Genomic DNA, 20422 nt, shown 5'->3' with positions numbered 1-20422 from the left:
TACAGAGGAGTGAGATGAACTGAGCTAAATACGGGAAATTTCATGAAGAAAACCCACTAGAGGGTGCAAAAGACTTGATAGTGAGGTTCATCTTTAAACAGAACGACAAATCTCAACAATAAATATGTAGGGAATGGTTCAAATTCAAGTATATTCTTGTGATAGAATGGCCAGTCAAAGTTCATACCTAAATTGAAACACTTGCAGTCTAATTGGCTATATTTCAGTCTTTAAATATAAAAAGCTGCTGGAGACATACACCCGAAAAAACTACAAAGGTTTAATTCTGTGAATGGTGGTATGGAGCATTGATTCCTGGGGGCAGAATACAAATGCATGCTGTTTTTGCTTGTTTGCAAAAAAACAAAGTAAAAAACATGTATCATTTCTCTTTCACTTCACAATACACAATGCCATGTGTCGGGCTCATATAAAATCACAATCCAACATAATGAGGTTCGTGGTTGTAATGTTATTCTGGAAAGGTTTGTGCTAAACAAAGCATGTACAGCTTTATTTTTAATTAAAGATACATTTTTGCTGTATTTTGTTGTACCATTCATCATTGATAAGAACAGGAAGTTTTTTTTCTAAACAACAGGACACAACTGTACTGTTGTAAGGCCATAAAGTTTTCCAACCGTCCAACCAACTTGTGGGTGGGAAATAAAAGTGACACGCAGCTCTCTGGCTGCTTCAACACTGATAAAGAACTAGTGACACATTAACTAATTAACTTCCTAAAACCAGGAGAAACATGCTAAGAGCAGCTCTGGTGAGGATCGTATTGTGGCTGAGAACATGTCTGACAACAAAAAAATATCACACTGAGGTGTAGGAGAGAAAAAAATTACAACAGTGTAAACTAATTATCAAATCAATTCCTCAACTTTGTGTTTCTTCTTTTTGTTTCATCTTTCTTTCAATGCGTTTTCTCAAGACTATGGAGAAAGAATTATGGAAAGAATAAGTCCGTATTATAGATTCATGCCCTTCTGAAACAACACTAAAATACATAAATAAAGCATCTTTGGTCTCGGTTTTGATTAAGCAAAGATTTACTTGAAAAGACAACTTTTGTTGAGATCTGGCTTCTTTTTGTTATACTGGGTGAAATGGTCCTTCTATCCTGAAAATAGTCAATACATTTGGGACTTTGTGGCCTCCAGGCTCTCCTTCTCCAGCAGAACTGAACTGCACCAGAGAAAGGAAATACTGACGATCGAGGCAACACACGACGACCGAGACCTGGTCTCTTTTGTTCGGCTGGAGAAGGAAAATGCCCAAAACATCTCCCAGCTGCAATGGCAATGCTGATGTGGAAGGTATTTAAAGTCTAACCGGACAAATTGCTCCTACTGTGGAGGGCAGTTTAGCGACTTGTTCATCACAGAAGTTGTTTGTGAGCTTTGCTAAATATTTGTAGCACATGGATACTGGCTTTCATTGCTAATCAGCGAGCATAAATTATGATTGATGGTTGTGGCTATATTATGAAATATAATCAAACATGGACTCATGAAAGTTTTTTTTAACTGTAGTCCGTTTACTCATCAGCTAGATATCCATCCATCCATCCATCCATCCATCCATCCATCCATCCATCCATCCATCCATCCATCCATCCATCCATCCATCCATCCATCCATCCATCCGTCCGTCTTCTTCCGCTTATCCGGGGTCGGGTCGTGGGGGTAGCAGCTTCAGTAGGGAGGCCCAGACGTCCCTCTCCCCGGCCACTTGGGCCAGCTCCTCAGGGGGAATCCCAAGGCGTTCCCAGGCCAGCCAGGAGACATAGTCCCTCCAGCGTGTCCTGGATCTTCCCCTGGGCCTCCTCCCGGTGGGACGTGTCCGGAACACCTCAACAGGGAGGCGTCCAGGAGGCATCCTGACCAGATGCCCGAGCCACCTCAACTGGCTCCTCTCGACGTGGAGGAGCAGCGGCTCTACTCTGAGTCCTCCCCGGATGACTGAGCTCCTCACCCTATCTCTAAGGGAGAGCCCAGACACACTACGGAGAAAACTCATTTCAGCCGCTTGTATCCGGGATCTCGTTCTTTCGGTCACGACCCAAAGCTCGTGACGATAGATGAGGGTAGGAACGTAGATCGACCGGTAAATCGAGAGCTTCACCTTTTGGCTCAGCTCTCTCTTCACCACAACTGATCGGTACAGCACCCGCTTCACAGCAGACGCTTCACCAATCCGCCTATCGATCTCCCGCTCCATCTTCCCCTCATTCGTGAACAAGACCCCAAGATACTTGAACTCCTCCACTAGGGGCAGCACATCCTCCCCAACCCGGAGAAGGCACTCTACCCTTTTCCGGTTCAAGACCATGGTCTCGGATTTGGAGGCACTGATTCTCATCCCGGCCGCTTCGCACTCGGCTGCGAACCGCTCCAGTGAGAGCTGTAGATCACGCCCTGATGAAGCCAATAGGACCACGTCTTCTGCGAATAGCAGAGACGCAATCCTAAGGCCACCAAAACGGATCCCCTCAACACTTTGGCTGCGCCTAGAAATTCTGTCCATAAAAGTTATGAACAGAATCGGTGACAAAGGGCAACCTTGGTTTAGTCCAACTCTCACCGGAAACGAGTCTGACTTACTGCCGGCGATGCGAACCAGACTCTGACACTGGTCATACAGAGACCTGACAGCCCTTATTAAAGGGCCCGGTACTCCATACTCCCGGAGTACCCCCCACAGGATCCCTCGGGGGACATGGTTGAATGCCTTCTCCAGATCCACAAAGCACATGTAGACTGGTTGGGCAAACTCCCATGCCCCCTCCAGAATCCTGCTGAGGGTATAGAGCTGTTCCAGTGTTCCACGGCCAGGACGAAAACCACACTGCTCTTCCTGAATCCGAGATTCGACTTTCCGACGGACCCTCCTTTCCAGAACCCCTGAATAGACGTTACCAGGGAGGCTTAAGAGTGTGATTCCTCTGTAGTTGGAACACACCCTCTGGTCCCCCTTTTTAAATAGGGGGACCACCACCCCAGTCTGCCAATCCAGGGGGACTTCCCCCGATGTCCACGCAATGCTGCAGAGCCGCGTTAACCAACACAACCCCACAACATTCAGAGCCTTAAGGTACTCAGGGCGAATCTCATCTACCCCTGGGGCCTTGCCACCAAGGAGCTTTTTAACAACTTCGGCAACCTCAGCACCAGAGATGGGAGAACCCGACCCAGAGTCCTCAGGCTCTGCTTCTGCAATGGAAGACGTGTTGGTGGGATTAAGGAGGTCTTCGAAGTATTCTGCCCACTGACGCACGACGTCCCGAGTCAAGGTCAGCAGCACCCCACCCCCACTATTAACAGTGTTGGTACTGCACTGCTTTCCCTTCCTGAGACGCCGGATAGTGGACCAGAATCGCTTCAAAGCCGTACGGAAGTACGCCTGCCGCTTGGACTGCCGGTACACATCAGCTGCTTCCGGAGTCCCACAGGCCAAAAAAGCCCGGTAGGACTCCTTCTTCAGCTTGACGGCTTCCCTCACCGCTGGTGTCAACCAGCGTGTTCAAGGGTTGCCGCCGCGACATGCACCGACAACCTTGCGGCCACAGGTCCGACTAGCCGCCTCAACAATAGAGGCACGGAACATGGTCCATTCAGACTCAATGTTCCCCGCCTCCCTCTGGAAGTGTTCAAAGCTCTCCCGGAGGTGGGAGTTAAAGCTCCGTCTCATGGGGGACTCTGCCAGATGTTCCCAGCAAACCCTCACAATACGTTTGGGCCTGCCCGGTCTGACCGTCTTCCTCCCCCGCCATCGGAGCCAACTCACCACCAGGTAGTGGTCGGTGGAGAGCTCCGCCCCTCTCTTCACCCGAGTGTCCAAGACATGGGCTTGCAGGTCAGATCAAATGGCAACAAAGTCCATCATCGAACTATGGCCTAGGGTGTCCTGGTGCCAGGAGCACATGTGGACACCCTTATGCTTGAACAAGGTGTCCGTTATGGACAATCCATGACGAGCACAGAAGTCCATCAACAGAATACCACTCGAGTTGAGATCAGATAGGCCGTTCCTCCCAACAATGCCCCTCCAGGTCCCACTGTAATTGCCCATGTGAGCGTTAAAGTCACCCAGCAAGGACTCCAAAAAGGGTGGGTAATCCAAGCTGCTGTTTGCCGCATAAGCACAAACAGTCAGAACCCGTGCCCTCACACGTATGCAGAGGGAGGCCAGCTCCGTGCCTCTCACTAGGGGCAACTCCAGAGTGGAAGAATGTCCACCCCCTCTCAAGGAGACAGGTTCCAGAGCCAGAGCCATGCGTCGAGGTGAGTCCGACTATCTCTAGTCGGAACCACTCAACCTCGCGCACTAGCTCAGGCTTCTTCCCCACCAGAGAGGTGACATTTCACGTCCCAAGAGCCAGCTTCTGCAGCCAAGGATCAGAACGCCAAGGTCCCCGCCCTCGACTGCCACCCATTTCGCAATGCATCCCGACCCCTTCTGCCCCTCCTATAGGTGGTGAGCCTATTGGAAGGGGGACCCGTGTCTCCTCTTCGGTAAGTGCCCGGCTGGGCTCCATGGGCAAAAGCCCGGCCACCAGGCGCTCGCCAATGTGCCCCACCTCCAGGTCTGGCTCCACAGTGGGGCCTCTGTGACCCGCGCCCGGGCGAGGGAACACGACATCCATTCACGATGTTGATTTATCAGCTAGATAAATCAACATTAATGTGGTTTGTGATTTGCTTAGTATGTAGCCACATTTCTTTATTCTATCCATTTAATCTTTGTCTCCATCTGGTGATAGCAAAGACAGGAGCTCTCTGAGAGAACTGAGAACCTTTGTGAATACGGGCCTGATTTTTATTAATAAAACTTTTAATGGCAACACGGCGACTCGCTGGACATGGGGTCTTCCTTTATGCCTAGGTCTTATTAGCTTTGCCTCCTGCATGAATGTTTAAATGTACCTGAAACGTAAAACTTGCTCCATTTTAAGGCGTTGACACCATTACGTATTCTAGACATTTTTCCAGGGTGAATGGGGGGAAAAACTGGCCGACCTGAAGTATTAATTTAAAAATATCCACAGAAGCTGGGTTATTTAAATACTTACAGCTACTTACACAGAAAGCTGCATCTAGAACATTTATTTTACCTTTATTTTACCACGAAGTCCCTTGAGATAAAATCTCTTTTTCGAGGGAGACCTGGCGGCACCAGAAACATTCATATAAAAACACCCAGACACAGATGAAACAATTTTACAGTTCAACTAAAGAATAACACCTACAATCTTCAGTCAGGGACCTATTTAGAATCGTTTGAAAGGCACTCGGGGAATGTGATCCTGAAGCTTCAGACAACTTTGAATATTATTCCTTGCCCTGTGGGGCAGCAATGGAAAGAGAGGTTTTGCCCAGATCTGTGAAGAACCTCGGGACAGTGAGGAGAAGTCAATGAGAAGAGCCTGAGTTGTAACCACTGTTGGCAGGAGACAGGAGACGGCAGTTTGCCCCAAATGGCCTTATAAATGAACGTTAGCCTGTGCTTCAGTCTCCTTTGGTGTAGAGAAGGCCATGAGAGCAGAGAGTACAGCTCACAGTGATGGGTCCATGTTACGTCCACTTTAGGCAGGAAGACGGGGTAACATAATAAAAGAGTCTTATAGATGGAAATGAAATTAAAGGTTTATTTATAAGGTTTCTTTTAACAAAAAGAGACAACATCCAACATGTTGCTTACCCAAATTAATACAAACAAATGGGATTTAAATAAAACAGTTTCTGAACAAAACAAACCCAACGGAAAAACACGAACTGGGAGTGGCGCTCTGCCCAACTCCTTCAGGTATAAAACCTACAACAAACAAAACATCTGAGTCAGGACTTAACTAAATCAACAGCTGGCTAACTCACAAACAGTCAGTATTCAAAAGGTAACCAACCACTAGTGTCTGAACACAATTGTGTCACAAAGAAGTTCCAGGCCGCACGGGAAGAGCAAACATTGTTAACTGTTCCTAATGCGGCTCCCCTTTGAATGTGTCTGTGAAGGTGGTGGAAGGTCTGGATTGGTCCATTACTTCGGGTGATTTTCCAATCAGGAGCCCAGCATGCTGGAGGCGAACCCAAAGTCCATTTGGCCAACCCCAGACACGTGCTGCCACAGCCAGTTTTGCATATGTGTGGAGTCCAGTCTGCACCACTAGGAGCAAACACTTACAGCCGTAACAGTCCAGTATGATGATTTGGTGATGAAGCGTAGTGCACTGTGATACAGTGTGTCAAATATATTCCCTCAGGTGGGATAAAAACAAATATGTCACACTTTCACTTCCCTTCAGCTTCACGAATAAAGTTTGTGTGACTTCATGTTGGTCTGTCACATAATATCCCAGATTAAATACCTTAAAGTTAGTGCAAACATGACAAAATATTATAGTTCATGGGCGACGAATATCTTTGCAAGAGTCTGAAATACAACCTCTTCTGGAAATTTAATTAAATGCTGTTTTATGTAACTGGGTGAAATTAAAATGTGTGTGTAGAAAACACTCATCATACCCTAAAAGCCTCAGGAGTAAATACAAATGGACTATGTCAGCTGTGTTTTAATACAACATTCCCTATTCATTCATTGCGAGATGCTCCAACATATCTGTCTGTAGACAAACTTGCTAAGAAACGAAACCTAGAAAGAAAGGAGAACCACTCAGCAAACAAAAATGCCAGTCTCCACCCACTCAGTGTCATAGTGGGAGTGAAACAGTTAGAACTGCTGTGTTGCTTTGATAAACTCACCACTGTCGGATCTGAGCCTGTCTGAACGACAAACAAGTATCTCCTGTTTGGGAAAATTGACTCGCTGGTGACATTTCAGTCCACAAGAGGAAGAAGAAGTGCGTCTTCTACTTTATTTCACTCTGAATAACATCCCATCAAGTTTAACGGGACTTCCTGCATCTGAGAACATGTCTGACAACGCCCAGAAGGCTTCAACTAGCATTCTGTGTGACATGTGCACAGAGGAGGACAGGAAAGCAGCACGGAAGACCTGCATGAAATGTGAGATCTCCATGTGCGTCCAGCACCTGCAGGCCCACCTGACCACACCTGTGTTGCTGCAGACCCATCCTCTGACTGAGCCCATGGCTATAGATGGAAACACCAAATGTCCTCAGCACGGCAAGCTTCTGGAGTACTACTGCCTGGATGACAAGACCTGTGTTTGCGTCTCCTGCGCCATTGAGGACCAGCACCGCCTACACAACATGAAGACCTTCTCCACGGCCCACAAAGAGCTCCTGGAGAAGCTGAAAGCTGAGCAGGAGGCCTTACAGGTGAAAACCGAGGATGACAACATGAGTCTGGAGAAGTGGGAGAAGAGTGAACGAGAGAAGGTGGCCCGCTGCAGCGTGCGTCTCATCGAGGCCGTGACTAATCTGAGGGACGTTTCTCTGACCAGCGTCCAGAGTTCGGTCTCTGCTCGGATGGTGTCCATCAGAACCAGCAGGAGCAGCATGGAGGCAGCCCAGAACGAGAAGGACACCTTCAGGTTCCTGCAGATGTACTCTCAGGTAAACCAGGATGTGGAGAAGGCCAAGGCCGTGGATCTGAGGAAAGGCTTGGAGCCTGGCAGCCATCGGGACAAACTGGTTCTGGAGATTAGACAGAACGGGGAGAAGATGGTGAACCAAGCGTCCAACTTTCTAGAATCATTGTTGTCCCTGGTTGATCCAGAAAGCCAGCAGGACCTCAATGCTTCTTCAGATCTGATCTTTGAGCCCCAGTCCTCCAACTGCAGCATGTCTCTGTCCAAAGACAAAAGGACAGTTTTCTACAACAGCCACCTGGGTCAATGTTCTGCCACTCTTCTAATCCGCAGCACCCTGGCAGTTCCCACCTACAGGAGATGGATGCTCGGTCTCACTGATGAGGCTGATTGGATGATTGGTTTGTGTGACAAACAGTCTGCAGGAAACCTGATGAATGGACCGGTCTATGGTCTGAGGTATGAAAATAAACGCCTGAGTTGTGTTACAATTAAGTATCATGATGGGCCTTATGCTTCTTCCAATTCATCGGGTTTTGGGACGAAGAAAGCAACTAACACCACAACAGGGAAGCAACTTCAAGTTTGTGTCACATCACTCACATCTGAGAAAAAGGATGGAGATGAGGAGGACCAGCGACCTGAAATGGTGGAAGTGTTTTGGGACTTTGTGGCCTCCAGACTCTCCTTCTTCAGCAGAAGTGGACAGTACCAGAGAAAGGCAATAATCACGATTAAGATGCTACCCAACAACTGGGATCTAGTGCCTTTTGTTCACCTGGGGAAGGAAAATGTTGAGAACACCTCCCAGCCTCAAAGAAAATGCTCATGTGGAAACAATTCCCCATTTTATCAGACAAATTGCTCCTACTGTGGAAAAAAGTTTAGTGACCCGTTCACTTCAGAAGTTGTTTGTGAGCTTTGCTAAACTGTTTGCAGTTTGCTCATCCTTGGTTTTAATACCAATTGGTGAGTGAAACTGTAATTATTATAACTAATTGTTATTTGTAAACATATTCTGAAACTTAATCAGGGGTGGATTAATAAAAGCTTTGAATGTTTTTCTTATAAATCCATCTGTAATCATTCATCATCATGCTAATGCATTAGCATTAGCGTGCTTTTAGATAATTTTTTTATGCAGTCAAATTATGTAACAAATACTTTATTCCCATTCTATCAATTTAATATTTGTCTTCATCGAGTGTTAGTTAAATGCATGCATGCAATGTTACTTCATAAACACAATGTGACTAATAAAGTAAATAATAAAGCCAGAGAAAAAACGTTTCATTTACTCAGTGTGAAAGATTTTACAGCAAAAAACTGTGTAGGAGAGAAAAAAATGACTGCAGTTTAAACTAATTATCAAATCAATTCCTCAACTTTATGTTTCTTCCTTTTGTTTCATTTTTCTTTCAATTTGTTTCTCAAGACTAGGGACAAATAATTATGGAAAGAATAAGTCAATATTATAGATGAAGCTATAGATGAACAATATAGAATATAGATGAACAATAGAAACTCATAATCATGATATATTAAAATGATGATCTGGAAGTGATTGAATTTCTTATTTCAGTCCAGTAAAAGAGTGCAACTCAATTAGGGGTCCCTCTCATATAAGGCGCAACTATTATAAAATCGCACCACACATGCTATTCTATACTAAATACCAGGCATACATCAATTGATTAGTAACCATGGAAAATGGGATCAAACAGAACAAGAAAAAAACAAGAGGAAAAGTCAAACTGTCCTGACCTATTACAGGTAAAGACATTTTAAATGAAAAATAAAAATAAAACAAGTGAAGCTAAGCAGAATAATTGGAACATGTTCACTCACATTGCATCATATGTGATCATAGGGCATGTTAATATTTGTTAAGTAGCCTGACTGCAGTGACTTATTAAACCATGATTACACATAGAGTCTGTTTGAGTTATGATCAATCGCAAAGAGTGAGGGGAAAGTTGTTCTGGTTATTTTCTTTTATTGATAAATATCTCACTTTAAAGCAGATTTTATGGTCTGGCCTCTTTGTTTCGCTTCTTTTATCTAATCTCTCCTTAGCTTGTGTATAAATTCCACCCATTATTGAGACAGGTTGTAACAAAGGATCATCGTGTAGTTGGTATAGACAGATAAGGGATGTGGTATTCATGAAGGGTTTAAAATAGTGTCATTTTTAATCAACACATGTGGGTATTTTATATTAAGTTAGGAGGCCCTTTGCTCAAACAATCAGAGAGTTGGAGGACTTGATGCAGAGTGTCTATCTTACCTATGGAATTGGTATTATTAACCAAGTTTAAACTTTATTCTGATATAACAGCGTTAAAAAAATGGAAATCTTCAAAACTCTTTTAAATCCCATCTTATTATATCTGTCTTGCAGGATTCACATGCCACCAAGTTCTCCTAGTTACCACGGAGCTGTCTCACCATCAAACAAAGCAATTAGCGATATCCTGAACTTGACCATCATTTCGTAGTTCAAGAGATGAAATGAAAAGAAAACATGACGTAAAAGCCACTAGATTTTGGTATCAGAATTGCTCTTATGTCACATCACAAAAATGAAAAACAAAAAGAAAATTGTAATGATCATACTATTTTAGCTATTTTCCAAACAACATAAGTGAACATTTGGAAAACTCTCCTTCTGCAGCATCCATCCATCATCTATACCTGCGACGGCGCAGTTGTGGGGCTCTGGCGCGTATCTCCAACATGCCCTTCTGAAACAACACTAAAATACATAAATAAAGCATCTTTGGTCTCGGTTTTGATTAAGAAAAGATTTACTTGAAAAGACAACTTTTGTTGAGATCTGGCTTCTTTTTGTCATACTGGGTGAAATGGTCCTTCTATCCTGAAAGTAGTCAATACATTTGGGACTTTGTGGCCTCCAGGCTCTCCTTCTCCAGCAGAATTGAACGGCACCAGAGAAAGTTAATACTGACGATCGAGGCAACACACGACGACTGGGACCTGATCCCTTTTGTTTGTGGGAAAGGAAAATACCCAAAACATCTCCCAGCTGCAATGGCAATGCTCATGTGTAAGGTATTTAAAGTCTAAGCGGACAAATTGCTCCTACTCTAGAATGCTCTAGTTAAACTGTTTTACTGTTTTTAATGTTCTTTTTTGTTTCTACATTCTATCCCTACTTGCTTTTATTCTTATATTTTATTCATGTCAAGCACTTTGCATTGTCTCTGTACTGAATTGTGCTATATAAATAAATTTGCCTTGCCTTGCCTTAATGTGGAGGGCAGTTTAGCGACCTGTTCATCACAGAAGTTGTTTGTGAGCTTTGCTAAATATTTGTAGCTCATGGATCCAGGTTTCATTGCTAATCGGCGAGCATAAATTATGATTGATGGTTTTGGCTATATTATGAAATATAATCACAGATGGACTCATGAAAGTCTTGAATGTTTATTACAGACTTTTAACTGTAGTCCGTTTACTATCATCAGCTAGATATCCATCCATCCATCCATCCATCCATCCATCCATCCATCCATCCATCCATCCATCCATCCATCCATCCATCCATCCATCCATCCATCCATCCATCCATCCATCCATCCATCCATCCATCCATCCATCCATCCATCCATCCATCCATCCATCCATCGTCTTCCGCTTATCCGGGGTCGGGTTGCAGGGGTAGCAGTAGGGAGGCCCAGACGTCCCTCTCCCTAGCTACTTTGGGCAGCTCCTCCGGGGGAATCCCAAGGCGTTCCCAGGCCAGCCGAGAAACATAGTCCCTCCAGTGTGTCCTGAGTCTCCTCCCGGTGGGACGTGCCCGGAATACCTAACCAGGGAGGCGTCCAGGAGGCATCCTAACCAGATGGCTAGGATGCCACCTCAACTGGCTCCTCTCGACGTGGAGGAGCAGCGGCTCTACTCTGAGTCCTCCCCGGATGACTGAGCTCCTCACCCTATCTCTAAGGGAGAGCCCAGACACACTACGGAGAAAACTCATTTCGGCCGCTTCTATCCGGGATCTCGTTCTTTCGGTCACGACCCAAAGCTCGTGACCATAGATGAGGGTAGGAACGTAGATCGACCGGTAAATCGAGAGCTTCGCCTTTTGGCTCAGCTCTCTCTTCACCACAACGGATCGGTACAGCGCCCGCTTCACAGCAGACGCTGCACCAATCCGCCTGTCGATCTCCCGCTCCATCTTCCCCTCATTCTTGAACAAGACCCCAAGATACTTGAACTCCTCCACTAGGGGCAGCACATCCTCCCCAACCCGGAGAAGGCACTCTACCCCTTTCCGGCTCAAAACCATGGTCTCGGATTTGGAGGCACTGATTTTCATCCCGGCCGCTTCGCACTCGGCTGCGAACCGCTCCAGTGAGAGCTGTAGATCATGCCCTGATGAAGCCAATAGGACCACGTCATCCGCAAATAGCAGAGACGCAATCCTAAGGCCACCAAAACGGATCCCCTCAACACCTTGGCTGTGCCTAGAAATTCTGTCCATAAAAGTTATGAACAGAATTGGTGACAAAGGGCAACCTTGGCGGAGTCCAACTCTCACCGGAAACGAGTCCGACTTACTGCCGGCAATGCGGACCAGACTCTGACACCGGTCATACAGAGACCTGACAGCCCTTATCAAAGGGCCCAGTACTCCATACTCCCCTGGGCTCCCCCCACAGGACCCCCCGAGGGACACGGTCGAATGCCTTCTCCAGATCCACAAAGCACATGTAGACTGGTTGGGCAAACTCCCATGCACCCTCCAGGATCCTGCTGAGGGTGTAGAGCTGGTCCAGTGTTCCCATCCAGGACGAAAACCACACTACTCTTCCTGAATCCGAGATTCGACTGTCCGACGGACCCTCCTTTCCAGAGCCCCTGAATAGACCTTACCAGGGAGGCTTAGGAGTGTGATTCCTCTGTAGTTGGAACACACCCTCCGGCCCCCCTTTTTAAATAGGGGGACCACCACCCCAGTCTGCCAATCCAGGGGAACTGCCCCCGATGTCAACGCAATGCTGCAGAGCCGCATTAACCAACACAGCCCCACAACATCCAGAGCCTTAAGGTACTCTGGGCGAATCTCATCCACCCCCGGGGCCTTGCCACCGAGGAGCTTTTTAACCACCTCGGCAACCTCAGCACCAGAGATAGGAGAACCCGACCCAGAGTCCTCAGACTCTGCTTCCTCAATGGAAGATGTGTTGGTGGGATTAAGGAGGTCTTTGAAGTATTCCACCCACTGATGCACGATGTCCCAAGTCGAGGTCAGCAGCACCCCACCCCCACTATTAACAGTGTTGGTACTGCACTGCTTCCCTCTCCTGAGATGCCGGATAGTGGACCAGAATCGCTTTGAGGCTATACGTAAGTCTTTCTCCATGGCCTCTCCGAACTCTTCCCACGCCCAGGTTTTTGCCTCAGGGACCAGCCGAGCCGCCTGCTGCTTTGAGTGCCAGTACATATCAGCTGCTTTTGGAGTCCCAGAAGGCCAATAAAGCCTGACAGGACTCCTTCTTCAGCTTGACAGCTTCCTTCACCGCTGGTGTCCACCAGCATGTTCGAGGATTGCCACCGCGACATGCACCGACAACTTTGCGGCCACAGCTCCGACTTGCCGGCTCAACAATAGAGGTGTGGAACATGGTCCACTCAGACTTAATGTCCCCTGCCTCCCTAAGGACGTGTTCAAAGCTCTCACGAAGGTGGGAGTTAAAGGTCCGTTTCACGGGGGACTCTGCCAGACGTTCCCAGCAAACCCTCACAATGAGTTTGGGCCTGCCAGGTCTGACCGTCTTCCTCCCCCACCATCGGAGCCAGCTCACCACCAGGTAGTGGTCGGATGAGAGCTCCTCCGCTCTCTTCATGAGCGTTGAAGTCCCCCAGCAAAACGAGGAAATCTACAAGAGGGGCACTGTCCAGTACCCCCTTCAAGGACTCCATAAAGGGTGGGTAATCCGAGCTTCTGTTTAGCGCATAACCACAAACAACAGTCAGAACCCGTCCCCCCACACGAATGCGGAGGGAGGCCACCCTCTTGTTCACCGCGGTGAACCCCAACGTGCAGGCACCGAGATGAGGGGCAACAAGTATGCCCACTCCAGCTCGGCGCCTCTCACCAGGGGCAACTCCAGAGTGGATGCCATGCGTCAAGGTGAGTCCGACTATTTCTACTCGGAACCTCTCAACCTCACGCACTAGCTCAGGCTCCTCCCCCACCAGAGAGGTGACATTCCACGTCCCAAGAGCCAGCTTCTGCAGCCGAGGATCGGAATGCCAAGGTCCCCGCTCTCGACTGCCACCCATTTCGCAATGCACCCGACCCTTTTGGCCCTTCCTATAGGTGGTGATCCTATTGGAAGGGAGACCCATGTCTCCTCTTCGGGCTGTGCCCGGCCAGGCTCAATGGATAAAAGCCTGTCCACCAGGTGCTAGCCAATGTGCCTTACCTCCAGGCCTGGCTCCAGAGTGGGGCCCCAGTGACCCGCGTCTGGGCGAGGGACCACAATGTCCATTTATGGATTTCATCATAAGCTGCTCTCGGGAGCCCCCCCATATAAGCAGCAATCATTAAAAGTAGTGAAACTGCAATACACACACTATTCTATATTTAATACCAGTAAATAATCGGTAAAGATGCAAAATGTGATTAAAAAAAGAACAAGATAAAAACCAAGAGGAAAAGTAAAATGGTCTCCAACTTATTAAACAATTGAATTAAATGAAATCAATAAAACAAATGAGGCTTTGTACAACAACCAAAATGTGTTTATTCACATTGTGTCATATGTGATGATAGAATGAGATAATGTTTGGTAAGGAGCCTTACTACAGTGACTTATTAAACCATTAATAAAGATAGTCTGTTTATGTTATGGTCAATCATAAAGAGACAGAAGGGCATTGTTCTGCTTTATTCCTTTGTCGTTTGATAGCAGGAAATATGATGGTAAACCTAGAGAGCCGTTGGCTTATCCAGCACCTAAACTGTGCAGGAAACGAGCGCATCAACTTCTATAACAATCATCCAATTATTAATATGCAGATAAGAAAAACGTTATCATCCAAATATGGGGAAATTAATTTGTTTCAGCAGCCTCGCGGGTTAAAGGTGCGGCCCTAGCAACGTAACTTTACTGAAGAGAAACAAATAATAGGAGTAATATATAATGATAAATAAAACTGGAAAATGTACAAATAGCACAGTACAGAGGAATTTATTGACATATAGACTGAAAAATAATCTCATAGTTACAAAGATATATACATAAATACACACTCATTACAATACATTCTATATACATGGAGGGAATATGTAAAAGGGGTGATCAAGTATTTTCTGTGTTGTACATGATGACATCAGTATCCATAGCCTAAACAGTCATTGAGAAGTTTGCATTTGTGATGCCATCTTCTCTCTGGCTTTTGATTGCTGCACAGAGCGATTATCACTTTCCAGGCTGGTGCGTGAAAGCAGAGAAAATGCGCTTCACTTTGCACTGTAAATGTGGTACAAATTTACCTTTCGGCACTGCTCAATTCTCCTCCCAGAGCTGCTCTCTGTCCAGTTCAAATTTTTCACCTTGTTTCCTTCATTTATGTCTGGTGTTTTGTCAGGTCCAGCCACTTCAAACAAGCAGGCAAACAGAGTAAAAATGCTGACAGGGGAGTACATATTGATATCAAATAGATGAAGTAGTAAAATGACCAGTATGTCGAGTAAACATAAGCAAATCAAAATAATGATGAGGATGTAAATAAGGTGCATTTAAACATTTTGATGTTGTGTGACAATTTTTTTTAATTTTGCTAAGTTTTATCCTCATGTCACAGATTTCTTAATCAAATCTAATCGGTTAACTTTTCTCCAGTGAATCCTAGGAGCATGTTTGGGGATTTTTTTTGTTCTTCTTGTATCAACTCATCCCAGCTCTTAAAAGACAGCATCACTCCAATCAGTGGGGTCAACCACACCTCCTTGCTACGATAAACAGTTATTTAGTCTCAGCTAACTGAATCACTCTGAAACTGAAACACCCAGGTTGGAAATTTTAGGCTAAGATGGGGAGCGCTCTGAGAGGACTCTGAGAATCTTTGTGAATACGGGCCTGATCTTTAATAAACAAACTTTTAAACACAACACAAAGTCTGGTTGGAAATTTGTTTCTCCCTCCTTTCTGGGTCTTAATAACTTTTCCCCCTGCCAAAGTGTTTAAGTGTAACTGAAACACAAAGCGTGCTTCATGTAAAGATGTTGGCACCATCAGAAGATACATTTTCTAGACATTTTTCTAGGGGAGGTGGGGACTGGGCAGCATAATGTAATGGTTAAAAATGTCAGGGTGCAATTCTGCCTGCTGCACCCTGAGCCTTTCCAGCACCTTCCTTCTCCCACCCAGCTCTGTCTCCACTCTGCCTAATCATCTACACCTGTCAGTTCCTAATCAGCCCGGACTCTTTCCACCTGCCAGCCTCTCCATATAAACCCTCCACAGTCAGTTCTTCCCCGCCGGATCGTCATCATCCTTCACCCAGCCCTCGCCTGCCAGTCAGAGATTTTCCCACGTCTGTCTGTCAGAGTGTCAACCTGTCCACGTCTGTCAATTAGAGATTTTCCCACGTCTGTCTGTCAGAGTGTCAACCTGTCCACGTCTGTCAATTAGAGATTTTCCCACGTCTGCCTGTCAGAGCTTTGACTCTCCCTCGTCATCCAGTCAAAGATTTCCCTATTAGTATCCCGCTCCTAAGCGCTGCCAGCTCGGGTCCCGTCTCGAAGCTCACCTGCCGGCCCTGGGTTCTGCCCCAGGGCTCATCTGCGATCCTCCAGCTTCCTCCCGTCTGCCTGCTCCTGCCGTCATCATCCACTTGCTCCGGCCCAGTAAGACTCTGGTTCTCATCTTCCACAACTCACCCCTTCTTCAATAACTCTCAAAACAGTGCTGTGTGTGTGTGTGGTTGTGTTTGGGTTCATCTCAACAAATTGTGACAAAAATATCCATGGATGTACACTGTTTGGGGGGCAGGTAATTTTTTAGTGAAGAACAGATGAAAGAAAGCCATAAGGTGGCCCATTTGCAGTTTGTCAGGAACTATGTAGAGGACACAGCAATTTTGTGGAATAATGTTTGCCCCATTGTAAAAACATCACAGCAGGATGGCAACCCTACACAAGCAACCAGAGCTGCACTGAAACACTTCGGATCAAACTATCTTCATGTGTGAGAATGGGCCCTAAAGACTCGCAGCTACTTACGCAGGAATGTGCATCTACAATAAAATTCACTCAGGTGGGATGAAAACAAAAACATGTCACGCTATCACTTTCCTTCCTCTTCATGATTAAAGTATGTGTTACTTTGTGTTGGTTCATCACATAATATCCCAAATAAAATACTTTGTGCAAACATGGCAACAAATTAAAGAGTTCAGGGGATAGGAATATCTTTGCAAGAGTCTGAAATACGACCTCTAATGGCAGTTTAATTAAATGCTGTTTTATACTGGGTGTAATCTGGCAGACAAAAGCTTAAAATGTGTAGAAAACACACATCATACCCTAAAGGATTTGGGAGTAATTAAAAATGGACTAACTATGTCAACCTGTGTTTTAATAAAACATTCCCTATTCATTCACTGCGAGATGCTCCAACATATCTGTCTGTGGACAAACTCTTGCTAAGAAACGAAACCTAGAAAGAAAGGGTAACCACTCAGCAAACAAAAATGCCAGTCTCCACCCACTAAGAGGAAGTGAAACAGAACTGCTGCCTTGCTGTGATAACCAAGCCTTCAAACGACAAACAAGTATCTCCTTGAAATTAGACTCACTGGTAGCATTTCAGTCCACAAGAGAAGGAAGAAGTGTGTCTTCTGCTAAATTTCACTCTGAATAACATCCCACCAAGTTTAACGGGATTTCCTGCATCTGAGAACATGTCTGACAACGTCCAGAAGGCTTCAAGCAGCATTCTGTGTGACATGTGCACAGAGGAGGACAGGAAAGCAGCACGGAAGACCTGCATGAAATGTGAGATCTCCATGTGCGTCCAGCACCTGCAGGCCCACCTGACCACACCTGTGTTGCTGCAGACCCATCCTCTGACTGAGCCCATGGCTATAGATGGAAACACCAAATGTCCTCAGCACGGCAAGCTTCTGGAGTACTACTGCCTGGATGACAAGACCTGTGTTTGCGTCTCCTGCGCCATTGAGGACCAGCACCGCCTACACAACATGAAGACCTTCTCCACGGCCCACAAAGAGCTCCTGGAGAAGCTGAAAGCTGAGCAGGAGGCCTTACAAGTGAAAACCGAGGATGACAACATGAGTCTGGAGAAGTGGGAGAAGAGTGAACGAGAGAAGGTGGCCCGCTGCAGCGTGCGCCTCATCGAGGCCGTGACTAATCTGAGGGACGTTTCTCTGACCAGCGTCCAGAGTTCGGTCTCTGCTCGGATGGTGTCCATCAGAACCAGCAGGAGCAGCATGGAGGCAGCCCAGAACGAGAAGGACACCTTCAGGTTCCTGCAGATGTACTCTCAGGTGAACCAGGATGTGGAGAAGGCCAAGGCCGTGGATCTGAGGAAAGGCTTGGAGCCTGGCAGCCATCGGGACAAACTGGTTCTGGAGATTAGACAGAATGGGGAGAAGATGGTGAACCAAGCGTCCAACTTTCTAGAATCATTGTTGTCCCTGGTTGATCCAGAAAGTCAGCAGGACCTCAATGCTTCTTCAGATCTGATCTTTGAACCCCAGTCCCCCAATTGCTGCATGTCTCTGTCCAGTGACAAAAGGACAGTTTTCTACAACAGCGACCTGGGTCAATGTTCTGCCACTCTTCTAATCCGCAGCACCCTGGCAGTTCCCATCTACCGGAGATGGATGCTCGGTCTCACTGATGAGGCTGATTGGATGATTGGTTTGTGTGACAAACAGTCTGCAGGAAACCTGAAGAATGGACCGGTCTATGGTCTGAGGTATGAAGATAAACGCCTGAGTTGGGTTACAACAAAGTACCATAATGGGCCTTATGCTTCTTCCAATTCATCGGTTTTTGAGTATAACGATGATGACACCACAACAACAGGAAAGCAACTTCAAGTTTGCTCCACATCACTCACATCTGAGAAAAAGGATGGAGATGAGGAGGACCAGCGACCTGAAATGGTGGAAGTGTTTTGGGACTTTGTGGCCTCCAGACTCTCCTTCTTCAGCAGAAGTGGACAGTACCAGAGAAAGGCAATAATCACGATTGAGACGACACCCAACAACTGGGATCTAGTGCCATTTGTTCGCCTGGGGAAGGAAAATGTTGAGAACACCTCCCAGCCTGATAGAAAATGCTCATGTGGAAGGTCTTCTCCATTTTATCAGACAAATTGCTCCCGCTGTGGAAAAAAGTTTAGTGACCTGTTCACTTCAGAAGTTGTTTGTGAGCTTTGCTAAACTGTTTGCAGTTTGTTCATCCTTGCTGTTAATACCAATGGGTGAGTGAAACTGTAATTATCATACCTGATAATTATCTGTGAATATATTCTAAAAGATAATCAGAAGTGGATTAATGAAAGCCTTGAATGTTTTTCTTATACATCCATCTGTAATCATTCATCATCATGCTGATGCGTCAGCGTGCTTTTAGATTGTTTTTTTTATGCAGCCACATTATGTAACAAATACTTTATTCCCCATTCTATCAATTTAATCTCTGTCTTCATCTAGTGTTAGTTAAATGCATGCATGCAATTTTACTTCACAACAATGTGAATCGCAAAAAATATCGTCCAGCAAAAAACATCGTCCAGCAAAAAACATCACACTAATGTGTAAGAGAGAAAATAAAGTAAAAAAGTAAAGTAATTATCTTCCTTTTGTTTAATTTTTCTTTCAATGCGTTTTCTCAAGACTAGGGAGAAATAATTATGGAAAGAATAAGTCCATATTATAAATGAAGCTAAAAAGAAACTCATAATAGGAGCCCCTCTCATATACGTGTCGTATATGAGAGGGGCTCCTACTCATATTATAAAATCGCACCACACATGCTATTCTATACTAAATACCAGGCATACATCAATTGATTGGTAACCATGGAAAATGGGATCAAACAGAACAAGAAAAAAACAAGAGGAAAAGTCAAATTGTCTGACCTATCACAGGTAGAGACATTTTAAATGAAAAATAAAAATAAAACAAGTGAAGCTAAGCAGAATAATTGGAACATGTTCACTCACATCGCATCATTTGTGATCAGAGGACATGTTAATGTTTGTTAAGTAGCCTGACTACAGTGACTTATTAAACCATGATTACACATGGAGTCTGTTTGAGTTATGATCAATCACAAAGAGTGAGGGGAAAGTTGTTCTGGTTCTTTTCTTTTATTGATAAATATCTCACTTTAAAGCAGATTTTATGGTCTGGCCTCTTTGTTTCGCTTCTTTTATCTAATCTCTCCTTAGCTTGTGTATAAATTCAACCCATTATTGAGACAGGTTGTAACAAAGGATCATCGTGTAGTTGGTATAGACAGATAAGGGATGTGGTATTCATGAAGGGTTTAAAATAGTGTCATTTTTAATGAACACATGTGGGTATTTTATAATAATAATAATAATAATAATACATTTTATTTGTAATGCACTTTACATTTAAGAAAAGTCTCAAAGTGCTACAGGTAAAATCATCATAGAAGGGTAAAATCAAAATTTAAAACTAAGCATCGCTTATGAATCACTTATGAATAAAATCAATAGCATAATTGTAAAATGTTAAAAGTCATATGTCCTGCTAAAAAGAAATGTTTTTACTCCTTTTTTAAAAGTCTGAATAGTCTGTGGTTCCCTCAGATGATCAGGTAGGGCATTCCAGGTCCGTATTTTATATTAAGTTAGGAGGCCCTTTG

General features: G+C 45.2%; 2 protein-coding genes across 2 annotated transcripts; both read left to right on the top strand.

Annotated features, from left to right (window-relative positions):
- Positions 1-653: 653 nt before the first annotated feature.
- Positions 654-19484, top strand: si:dkey-183c6.9 (tripartite motif-containing protein 16). The gene is made up of 2 exons (XM_036146349.1): positions 654-801; positions 17458-19484. The coding sequence occupies exon 2, from the start codon at positions 17458-17460 to the stop codon at positions 18964-18966; it is 1509 nt and encodes a 502-aa protein (XP_036002242.1). The 5' UTR covers positions 654-801; the 3' UTR covers positions 18967-19484.
- Positions 6564-8538, top strand: LOC105916821 (tripartite motif-containing protein 16). Its single transcript, XM_036146348.1, has one exon. The coding sequence runs from the start codon at positions 6938-6940 to the stop codon at positions 8444-8446; it is 1509 nt and encodes a 502-aa protein (XP_036002241.1). The 5' UTR covers positions 6564-6937; the 3' UTR covers positions 8447-8538.
- Positions 19485-20422: the final 938 nt, after the last annotated feature.

This window comes from Fundulus heteroclitus, chromosome 14 (genome assembly GCF_011125445.2).
Source record: "Fundulus heteroclitus isolate FHET01 chromosome 14, MU-UCD_Fhet_4.1, whole genome shotgun sequence".
Lineage (NCBI taxonomy): Eukaryota > Metazoa > Chordata > Actinopteri > Cyprinodontiformes > Fundulidae > Fundulus > Fundulus heteroclitus.
The sequence above is the reverse complement of the archived record's forward strand: the minus strand, read 5'-3'. Positions and strand labels throughout refer to the sequence as shown.